An 11826-nucleotide genomic window follows, 5' to 3' on the forward strand; every position below is an offset into this window, starting at 1 on the left:
TTTAAAATATTTTATACGGTACGGGAAACGGAAGTTAACAACTTAATAGTTAATTTAGTTAACTAAAGTAAAAAAGGACCTTTTCCGTTAGTTCACTACCACTACTTTTTTTGATTTTTCTGTTCATTCACTAACATTAATCCATAAACATATTATTTAGATTCTGGGGGTATGAAGTGTGCTTTATGTGTATATAGTTACTACCAATAACTATATGCGTGTTTCGGCACTCGTCGCTACGCTCCTCGGCGCCGTCGCTACTCTCCGCACAAATTGAAAATATCCCTCGACTTGCTATGCAACGCCACCTCAAGTAGGTCACAGGGTAAGTTATGTCGTAGTATATGGGCAGTGATTATCCTGTGACTTACTTGAGGTGGCGTTGCATAGCAAGTCGAGGGATATTTTCGATTTGTGCGGAGCGTAGCGACGGCGCCGAGGAGCGTAGCGACGAGTGCCGAAACACGCATGTGTAGTCATTGGTAGTGAATAAACGGAAAAGGTCCGTAAAAAAAATTCGTTTTTTAGTAAGTACCTATTAACTATCAAGTTGATTAATAACAGTGCATAAAAATGGCATCTCCGACACCGACAAAACGAAAGAGAATTTCTTGGTCAGATAAAGAAGTGAAAGATTTATTAGCAATCTTCAAAGAAAGAAATATAATGTCTGCTTTAGACGGAAAAAGATACAGAAATGGAGAAATAATAATTATTTGTTATCTTTAAGTCTCAACTTCAGTATGTTTGTAAATATATTTTTTTCATGTAGATTTTGGGAGCTGTTCAAATAGAAATGAAGGCTTTAGGACACAACAAAATTGTTGAACAAATTAGAGCAAAATGGAAGGCTTTAAAACATTTATACAAAGATAAGGAATATTGCAATAGAAAGAGTGGTAATGATCGCAAGGACGGAGGTGAATGGGATGAAGAATTGGATGAACTTTTGAAGACACGTCCATCTGTTAAACCATTGGAGTATGGAGTTGATTCCATTGAATCGGGTAAATATTTAATTTTTATAATTTATTTAATTATAATTATATTAAATAATAATAGTGTGAAATAATTACCATTACAATTACTTTACTATTATTTTTAATGATTTATTATATTAGATAATGAAGTCCAAGAGGATTTACAAATAAATGATATGGAAGTCATTTTTAGTAACAATATTGATTACAATATTGACATTGCTGGAACTAATTTAACTGTAGAAGGCCCTGAAGTATGTACTGAAACAATAAGTCCAGTTCAACCTTCGAAAACACAAAGGAAAAGTAAGTAAACATAGTGTATAAGCAGAGAAGAAAATATGAAAAAAGCTTACAGCCCCTTCCCTAAAAAGTCAGCATGTAAAGCAATACAAATAAAATAGCAGTGTTTCTCTTGCAAGTAGGAGTGGAACTAAAAAAATGTTTATTTGGCCTCAATTTATAGATTTCACTACTTTGATAGGTTGAATTTTTTGGAAGGGAGTTTGGAACTTGGTCTCTTTTCACATACCATACACATAAACCAAAAAGTGGTAAAAATGCTGTTTCTTAAAAAGTCTTTAAAATTATTATTTATTATGTAAAAATGATGTAGACAATACTATAATATTTTATTATCTTAAACAAGAAAATATATATAGAAATAGATGACTAGAGGATCATTTTTAAAACATAATTGAAAAGTCTAAAAAAAAATCACTGGTTCATTGTTGCTGAACTTAATGTTAAATAATTAATTAATGAATTGTTGACAATCTATATAAATAGGTTTATTTTAATTTGTTTGGATTTATTAGTATTATTTTGTTTTATTCCTTAAAGGTATTGAAAAGGCATCAGGTTTGGCAAAGGTCTTAGATGCATTTACTGAAAAATGGCAAACCGCACAAAGTAAAATGAATTTAGATTTCATTGAAGGGCAAAATAATATGTTACAACAAGAGTTCGATAAACAAAGAGAATGGGAAGAAAAAATTCTAATTGAAGAACGTGAGATTGTCAAAGCTGAGAGAGAAGAAAGCAATGAATTGTTTAAGTTGTTGATTAATGCAATTAAAGACTCATCAAAATAATAAGTATTAACAAGACAAATTTATGTGATAAAATATCCAAAGTTCCTAACTTTGTTTTTATTTAGTTTGTATAAATGGTTTGTTATATAATTTTTTTTTAATATTTAAAAAAGGTTTTTATATTTTGTTTGTTAAAATTTTAAATTTGTATTTCTTTTTATTATAATTATTCATATTTAAGAGGTCATTAAATAATTAACTAAAGTATTACAGCAAGCTATTGGTTATTTATTAGTTTAGTATGAAGTATGAATTTTAAACATATATTTAACGTTTAAATGAAGATTTTCTTAGTGGATAATTCATTGCCATGTGCTCTTTGAGAATTTCTCTTATTTCTTTTGAATTTGTATTTATTGTATCTTGCGATAATTCACGTTGACTAGGTTGAGCATAACATATATTTCCTTCATTTACTTCCATTGTCCATGATGCATGGTAATTATCTTTAAATTGTTCAACAATATTGTGTAATACACAACATGCTGAGATGACTTGTGGCATAAATTTATAATTTATATCACATCGCTTTAGTAAACACCTCCATCGTCCCTTTAATCGACCTAAAGCATTTTCAACACATAATCTAGCTGAAGAATGGTAAGTGTTAAAAGACTCTTGCTCTGGTGTTAGACTTCCAGTATAGCCTTTTAATAACCATTTCAATAGTGGGTATGCTGGATCACCAGCTATCATTAAAGGTATTTCTTTGCCATTTATACTTATGCAATGCTTTGGGATTAATGTTTCATTATTTTGGAATAAATTTGAATCTTTTAAGACTGTGGCATCATGTACACTTCCTGGATGCTTGATTGTGATATTACGAAATATATAATTATTATCCACATAGCCCTGAAGAACCATAGATGGCCAGCCTTTTCTATTAACGAAATCTCTATAACCTATTTTAGGTGGCAATACTGGAATGTGAGTCCCACCAATAGCACCAATAAGTTGCTCCATTCCAGTTTTCTTTTTTATACACTGTGAAATGAATTTAGCTTCATCAAGTGTAGGCATAGTAATATGCAAAGGTCTTAATAGCTTATTTATGGCTTTACAAACTTGATAAACACATGTATGAACAGTACTTTTATGTACACCAAAAAGGTTTCCAACAACTCTATATTCTGAGCAACTTGACACTTGACAGTTTAAAGATTACAATTGCAACTTTTTTCTCAACTGATAATGATGGTCTAAATGCTAACGGATTAGGTGTTAACTCTGAAAATAGTTGTGTACATATGTAATCAAATGTTGATTTCGTCATACGAAAATGATCCAACCAATCATCATCCGTGAAATGATTGTTTACAATCCGATTCCAAAAGTCTCCACTTCTCATCTAACAAAGAATATTTAAATAATTAAAAGGTGTAATTGAGTAGGGTTACAGAAGGATTTTATCAACCTTTAAGTATTTATTAATATAAATTCAAACCAATATTAATGATAAATAAATGTCTCGTTTAAAAAAAAAAAATGTATCTAAGGTCTTGATACAAAAAAAAAGCTATACGTTTATACTATATATTTATGGATACAATTATGAAAATATATTAATTATAATTACCTTCATCCATAAGCTTCGAACTTGAGTATATTGATTTATTTGGTCAACTGTTGTAAGCGAAAGAGCATCTTGAACAATAGTTGATGGCATGGTAGTAGCACATATTAACAATATTTTATGTTTTAACAACTTCCTTTTAGTAATTATCATTTTAAACACTTTTTTTCTTCGCATTTCAGCTGTCATTCTTCTGCGTTTTAACTCAGCAAGAATTGAAACAATTAATTTTAATTTTGTCATGATTTATAACTATTGTAAATTTGTATTTTGTAAGTTGTAACACAAAATGAATAAATCATATTATCTAATATGAAAATTTGAATCAAATCAATTATCAAGTATTCTCTTGGAACAAACGAATAATGTCATGGAGTAAGAATATTAAATTTAAAACAGTTTATAAAATATAAAACGGTTTATCAAATATTTGTATAAACCGATTTAATATATGTTCGTATATAAACACCTAAAAACGGTTTAAGCTTAAACCGTTTTAAATAATATTAAAACGATTTAATTTCAAACCGTTTTAACGCCATCATATAAACGTAGTAAGTAAACGAAAACTGGAAAATTCCAATTGGCTATTTTTTAACTTCTGGATTAAATAGTTCACAAAAATCTAAACTAGTTCACCACGCTTTAGATTTATTGTTAGAAACTAATGTTATTATTACAAGCTTAACGTATGATGGATTTTCAACAAATTTATCAATGTCTAAACTTTTAGGTTGTAATTTTGATGTGGATAATTTAAATACTAAATTAACAGCTTGCTCTAAAAATAATGCTAATGCAGAAGTTGTAGTTTTATTGGATGCTGCTCACACGGTGAAGCTTATCAGAAATGCTTTTGGCGAAAAAAAGTAATTTAAAGATATGGATGATCAATTGATTGATTTTAACTATATTTATCAATTATTTATACTACAGGAACAGGAAGGGTGTCATTTGGCTAACAAACTGAGAAAAAACACATTTTTTTTCTTAAGCAAAAAATGAAGGTGAAGCTTGCAACTCAATTATTAAGTCGTTCAGTAGCTGACGCATTAAAGTTTTGTAAATATAATTTAAACCTCCCTGCATTTGTTAGTAATTGATGCTACTGTGAAATTCATAGAAATATTTAATGATGTGTTTGATATTTTAAATACAAGAAGTATTAAATGTATTGGAAAAAAAAAGCTATGTGTCGAGATAATTTTTTAGATATTTATGATTTTACCTCAAAATTTACTGAGTACATTAAAGGACTGCGTATAAAAAATATAGATGGTGAATATGTTTCAGTATTAAATTCAAACAGAAAAATTGGATTTCTGGGATTCATCATTTGTTTGAATTCATTGTTGGATCTATATAAAACTTTAATACTTCCAAAAAAATTAGATTTTATAAGAACGTACAAACTTAGCCAAGACCATTTAGAGCTATTCTTTGGAAGTATTAGATCTCAAGGTGGCCATAATAATAATCCGACAGCAAAACAATTTCGTTCAGCATACAGAAAACTAGTTATTCTTAGCACTAGTATTCCACAGTTCAATACGGGAAATTGTATACCACTTGATGATGTTGAAATTCTACACTATTCAAGTAAGGATCCAATTAAAGTTATAAATGAAAGCTCAGTTAACATCAATCATGACCCACTTTTCGAGGAAGAAAATGACAAAACCGTAGACAAATTTATAAATGATCATAACTATGTAGTCACTATTAACGAAACTTTCACACTAAGTCATTTTTCTAAAGAAATTATCATTTATATTGCTGGATTTGTTGCCCATAAATTAAGCTCTACCTTACATTGTGAAGCATGTGTATCTGCTTTGTTTTCCCTTGATAAAGAAGACTTCATGAATTCCTTAATTACTCTTAAAAACAGATATGGTAATAACAGTGGACTCTGTTATCCCAGTGAAAATATTATAATTGTATGCTATGAAACGGAAAATGTTTTGAAGTCTTTTGATTATAAAAATAAATCTGTAAATAAATTACTAGTTCAATCAAAAGTATTAAGTAGGTTCATAGGTAATTCCATTATATTTAATTCATTAAAAAGTCATAATACAGACAGCCAAAATGTATTAGTTGATCATATTCCTCTTTTGATTAAATCTATAACGATTACATATTGTAAACTAAAAATAAAATATAGCATACAATCACATAATGAAAAGCCATCTCTAAGAAGTTGGTATAATAAATTAACGTTGTTTAAAGGGCAATAATATTTTTATTAATTATAATGTTCAATTAAAAATGTTGTTAATTTATTTATAATGAACCTACTTTTAGATTGGTACCTATCTGAGTTTTAAGAAGCAAGAAAAAATATTACTGACAAGCTCTAGGGAATAAACATAAGTACATCATGAACCTTTAACCAGTTTAACCTATGACTAAAACACTATTTTAGATAGTTTCTAGAGTTCATCATAAAAAAAAACCATTTTAATATAAGTAAGTAATAATTAATAATGATTTAAGTTTTGAATTTTTTAACAATTTTTAATACAAAAACTATTGTCTGGTGAACAGATCTGGACGTATACATTTTTGTTTTTTTTAATGGTCACGCTGCCGTGTGTCATTTTGAGCATCAACGAAATTATCAAACGTCCTCTCTATTACTCTATGATACAAGCACAATTAAAGATAGTACTATCTTAGATGAAATTTTATCTATTCTGTGATATGAGCAGGCTGTTATCATGGATAATTCCCATTCAGAATTCCGGTGACCGGTATTCGTATTTCGTATAATAATTAATAATCCTTAACGTAAAGTGACCGTGTCAATTCATAAATCATATTTAACCAAAATGGGTAAACCTAAACGTTTGTGTCAATTTACGCCTAAACTTCGAAATAAGTACAGTTTCCTAAAAGAAATCAACGGATCTGATTCCGAACTACAATGTGGAAAATGTAAACGAACTTTCAGTATTTCATACGGAGGTGGATATGATATTGAAAGACATATTCAATCAATTACACATAAATCTGCAGGTATAGCCGTTTCATCAAGTAAGTCATTAACGACATATTATAAAAGTAGCGCACCAAGTTCAAGAGATTTGGAAATAGCAGCTGCAGAAGGTGCTTGGGCATACCATACAGTTTCTGAAAATCAGAGCTTTCGTTCGCATGACTGCTTTTCTAAACTTACACAGGCTTGTTTTGAACCTAAATTTCATTGTGCCAGAACAAAGTGTGAAAAAATAGTAACCAATGTTTTTGCTCCATATGCAATTGATATTCTAACTAATCAGCTTAAAAACGCAAATTGCATAAAGTATTTATAAATAAAGTATAAGTATTTTAACTGATGCTTCAAACCATGGAAATATTAAGTTGTTTCCTTTGCTTGTTAGATTGTTTGACCCCCTATATGGAATTCAGATAAAAATATTAAATGTTGAGTCTCAGCCAGGTGAAACTTCTGATATTATTATAAATTATATTGTAAAAACAATAGATGATAATAACATTAGAAATAAAGTAGCTGCATTTTGTGGGGACAACAATAACTATAATTTTGGTGGTGTTTCAAGACGTGGCACTAATAATGTGTTTCATAAATTACAAGGAAAGCTGGGAAAACAATTAATTGAAGTTGGTTGTGCTGCCCAAATTATCCACAATGCTATACAAACCGCTGCTGACTGTCGTCCTATTGATATAAAATGTATAATAGTAAAAATCTATTCTTTTTTTTACATTTACACTGTTAGAGTGAAAGAATTGAAAGATTTTTGTATGTTTGTAGAAATTGAGTATAAAGCTATTCTTGGCTTCAGTAAAACAAGGTGGCTTTCGCTTATGCCATCAGTAGAAAGAATTTTAAAACTGTTTCCTGCTTTAAAATCTTACTTTTTGAGTCTAGATAAAGTACCTCTAATATTAAAAACATTTTTTAGCAATCCTTGTGCAGAGCTATGGTTAAACTTTATTCACAGTCAAGCTGCCACATTCCATCAACATGTTTTGAACATAGAAGGCCAAAACATACTTGCAGTTGAAGTATTTAATGAGATAAAACAACTTAAAAACAACTTGATGCATAAAAAACAAAATAAATTCATTCCTTTGTCTGTAAGAACGCTTATTAGGCAACTAGAATATGATGGATTAGTACAAGAATCTGACATTCTAACTGTAATTGAAAGTTTTTATAGTACTTCTGAACAATATTTAACATCTTGGAGTAGGTGTAAAATGGGGATTCTAGATCTCCTCCCCCTTAAATTTTACATGTAAAAGGATAGGTATGGCCTGTATAGGCAACAACTACACAGCTCCTCCCAAACTTGTATTAATTACTCAATATAGGCAACCCGCAACACTCATAAACCCAACACCATCACCAGATCCTACACGTAACCGGGTATATATTTTATACCTTCTCCTTCAAACCCCCTACCTTTTGAAGAAAAATAATGTATATAATATTCTGATTTTGACTAAATATGACACCTGACCATCAAATATTTTTCCCCTTCCCAATCAATTATATTTCTTCCCCTTTTATTTACAACACACACACACACACACACACACTAACATACTTACCATCACATACATACTAAACGCAGTACACACACATATTACATAAGTAATCTTACATCACACATACACAACAATCAAACATATTATATATAGTTAACATATCGATACTTATTTTATTCATTTACGAATAAGTACCTAGCTAAATCATACGTTATGCATAGGAATGTTTCACACACACACACACACACACACACACACACCACACACACACACACACACACACACATAACAGCTTCACATACATTAAACCTTTTCAAACATACATTGTCCATAACAAACCCATAATGAGGGATGTGGTTTAATGATGTATTATATATTTTGTTGTTAATTTAAAAAAATTACAAAAAATAATAATATTATAAAAAAAAATATATTATATGTCATTGTAAAATCAATACCTACATTTATCACTCGCTCTGAGTTTAAAAAATAATAAAAAAATTTTTTTAGGTGAATGGTGCTTATACGGAGAAGAAAGATTTTTATTAGATGACAATGGTCTAGATGCGAATGAACGAGTTTTAATATTTGCTACAGACACGGGTTTATCTTTATTAGCAAGTTCTAATACATGGTTCATAGACGGAAATTTTGGACTGTACGTAATTCGAGTTTAAAAAAATTCATTTTTTATTACAGCTGTTTACTGTATTCTTGAACGTAAAACACAATACACATATGAACATTTGTTTCGTACTGTAATGAACGAGTGTGAAAAACGAGGAAAATACCCAGATCCCGGTTTTTTAAATATGGATTTTGAACTAGCCGTCATGAATGCAGCAAATCTGATCTTAGGCAGCCACATTACGATTCGAGGATGTTTTTACCACCTCTGTCAGTCAACGTATAGAAAATTACAAGAATTAGGTTTGTCCGAACGCTATAAAAAAGACGAAACATTCCGTAAGTTCTGTACTATGGTTGATAGTCTAGCTTTTCTTCTTTAGATGATGTTAAAAATGGCATGGAGTGGTTAAAAAAAAATATACCAACTGGAGCAGAAGATTTTATAATATATTTTGATACAACCTATGTTAATGGATCTTTTAAAAAAGTAGGTACAAACGAGTCCAATATTCGTCTTCGAAGAATTCCTCCAGTATTTCCACCTTGTACATGGAATGTACATCAAACTACCTTATCAAATGATGATAGTAATAGACACCGAACAAATAATGTCACAGAAGGATGGAACAATCGATTTTCCCATTTAATTGGCATTAAACATCCTACAGTTTGGCATTTAATAAGAAAAATGAAGTACGAAGTTGCATCGGATTACGCAAAATTAGCATTGGATGACGTTGGAGAAATCAATATGAAAACAACCAAACTTGGACAGATGCGGACGACGGAAATAAGATTAAAAGAACTTTGTGCCAGGTTTGTAAGTGGAAAAATAAATGTTTCGGATTTTTTAAATTCGATAAGCCATAATATTAGAAAACAATCTAATAACTAACTTTGATTATTATTATCTTTATTATTATTTTTTATTACTATTTCGCTACAGAATTTACTTAAAATTATTTATAACATTATTTAATATATTGATTTTTTGACTGAAAACTATAATATATAGTATACTAAATACTTATTTGTAATTACATATTTTTTTATTATTATTTTTTTTTTTTTAATACAGAATTTATTTTAAATTATTTATAGGTACCTAATATTATATAATATATTGATTTTTTGACTGATAACTTTAATATATAGTATACCTATTTGTAATTTAATACTAAAATCATTTTATATTGTGGTTGTGAGTAATATTATAGGCTGGGGATTTTTTTTCCTAGGGTCGGGGATTTTTTTTTCCCGGGAATTTTTATTCCGATTACCATGAAGTATAACGTCGAATGGTCATATTATTTTCGTAATTTAACGTATGTGCCAAAATCGGAAGTTTATCTCTACTGATATATGTCTCAGGTACCTATCCTTGACAATTTATTTTTTTTTTTTAATTAGTTATCATTACCTATCGTAATTTATTACCTGTACTCGCTGTATAATTTTACCAGTTTTCTACCGATGCTGTTCGGTGTGGGTCTAAGTCATAGATACTATTCATTGTTAAATCTAATCTTTTGGCCTTTTGAAATTCCAACCGTCATACTAAGTAATTGGCGATACGCGCGACGAAATATCAAAATACATTTCTTTTGGACTTTTGAAATTGTAATCGTTATCTTAGTAATTGCTGACACGCGCAACAAAATATCAAAATACCTTTTTTTCTATACCTTCCTTTCTACCTATAGTTATTGGCACCAACTCGTCGATTATATATTATCTGAGTTAGTGTGTTTTTAGCAATCGATGTGAAAGGGACTTGTTTTCATATACATTTATATATCTAATAAATACATTGTTTTTCTGGTGAGTAACTACTAACTACTTAAGTTTATAATCTAGTAGGTTATACTACTAGTTATACTACTATATACCTAGTAGGTAGGTACATACTTCATAGGTGCAGTGGTATGTTTACGGGAGGTGATCCGAAAGATATATCATGTTTTAGATCCATACTTTGATTTTGAATGAAATTTATTTAATATCATTTGTATATTGTTTGGGCCTCTTCTTCTGTTTTAATAGTATTGTAGCCCATAGTAGTGGAGCTTGCTTAATTGTAAATATCAGTCTGTGTTGGTATTTAAAGCTTGATAATACTACACAAAAATCAAATTATAATTATAATTTGGTCTCCATTTCATGTTTTTTTTATAAATTATTTATAATTATAGATTTATACAAATTAGTTAGTAAAATAAGTTTATGCTTCAATAATTTTCAAATGCTAAACTGAATATTATACTCAGTAAAAAAATTTGTGAATCGATGTTTTTAGAAACGTCTCGAGTCATATTTTTTTTTTGAAATTGAGATATTAGTAAAAACGTATATACCTACTATAATAGTCATATCATGTGTTTTTGAGTGAAAAAACCGACTTTATAGGTGTAGTATTATTAGTAGGTGTATGATATATTTTAATAAGTACTTTTTCTTAAATTAATTTATTTTTCAAAAATATTTATATTATACAGTTTTTATCAATTATCCAAAAGTTTTAAATTATTGACTCATGACGTTTTTGCAATCATCGGATTCGTATATATATAATATATTATATTAGTACCTATGTCAAGAATTTCCTCATGTATGAGAATAATTTTTTTCGTTTATCAAGTTGTGTAGTGTGTATTTACATTGTACATTTTATGAATACAGCAATTAATTAAAATTAATCGCTGAAGAAAAGTCCGTTTTAAAAAAAGTTTGACAAAAAGTCCGGATTCATTTTTATAGTCGGACAAAAATTCTAAGCACATTATTTAGTTTCTAACAAAAACTCGGAAAATACAAAATATTCTTTATAACTTATATATTTTTTTCTAATTTCTATTTTCTTATTCTTATTATTTCGTATAACTAGTGTGACCATAATTATTTTATCCTAAAGGGGGACACTTAAAAAAAGAGGTGCGTAAAATGTAAATACATAATAATAGCAAATACATATACATTACATTTCATTTTATTTGAAATTTTTTTTTATTGATAAACAAATCAGACA

The 11826-nt window shown here is 29.0% G+C and overlaps 2 protein-coding genes and 1 pseudogene across 2 annotated transcripts; 2 read left to right on the forward strand and 1 right to left on the reverse strand.

Moving 5' to 3' along the window:
- Positions 1–500: 500 nt before the first annotated feature.
- Positions 501–2082, forward strand: LOC126553792 (uncharacterized). Its single transcript, XM_050208907.1, has 3 exons — positions 501–1007; positions 1122–1286; positions 1824–2082. Exons 1-3 carry the CDS (start codon positions 797–799, stop codon positions 2072–2074), a joined length of 627 nt encoding a protein of 208 aa, XP_050064864.1. The 5' UTR covers positions 501–796; the 3' UTR covers positions 2075–2082.
- Positions 2083–2341: 259 nt separating this feature from the next.
- LOC126553786 (uncharacterized) lies at positions 2342–3097 on the reverse strand. Its single transcript, XM_050208902.1, has one exon. The coding sequence runs from the start codon at positions 3095–3097 to the stop codon at positions 2342–2344; it is 756 nt and encodes a 251-aa protein (XP_050064859.1).
- Positions 3098–4367: 1270 nt separating this feature from the next.
- Positions 4368–9713, forward strand: LOC126553787 (uncharacterized; annotated as a pseudogene).
- Positions 9714–11826: the final 2113 nt, after the last annotated feature.

The sequence above is a fragment of the Aphis gossypii genome, unplaced genomic scaffold (genome assembly GCF_020184175.1).
Source record: "Aphis gossypii isolate Hap1 unplaced genomic scaffold, ASM2018417v2 Contig00328, whole genome shotgun sequence".
Taxonomy (NCBI): domain Eukaryota; kingdom Metazoa; phylum Arthropoda; class Insecta; order Hemiptera; family Aphididae; genus Aphis; species Aphis gossypii.

Bases quoted from the DNA above. Each gene is read 5' to 3' on its own strand.
- LOC126553792 (XM_050208907.1), top strand. From the start codon at position 797: ATGAAGGCTTTAGGACACAACAAAATTGTTGAACAAATTAGAGCAAAA. The intron at 1,008-1,121 runs GTAAATATTTAA...TTATTATATTAG, and splicing joins AGTTGATTCCATTGAATCGG to ATAATGAAGTCCAAGAGGAT. The intron at 1,287-1,823 runs GTAAGTAAACAT...TATTCCTTAAAG, and splicing joins TTCGAAAACACAAAGGAAAA to GTATTGAAAAGGCATCAGGT.
- LOC126553786 (XM_050208902.1), bottom strand. From the start codon at position 3,097: ATGCCTACACTTGATGAAGCTAAATTCATTTCACAGTGTATAAAAAAG.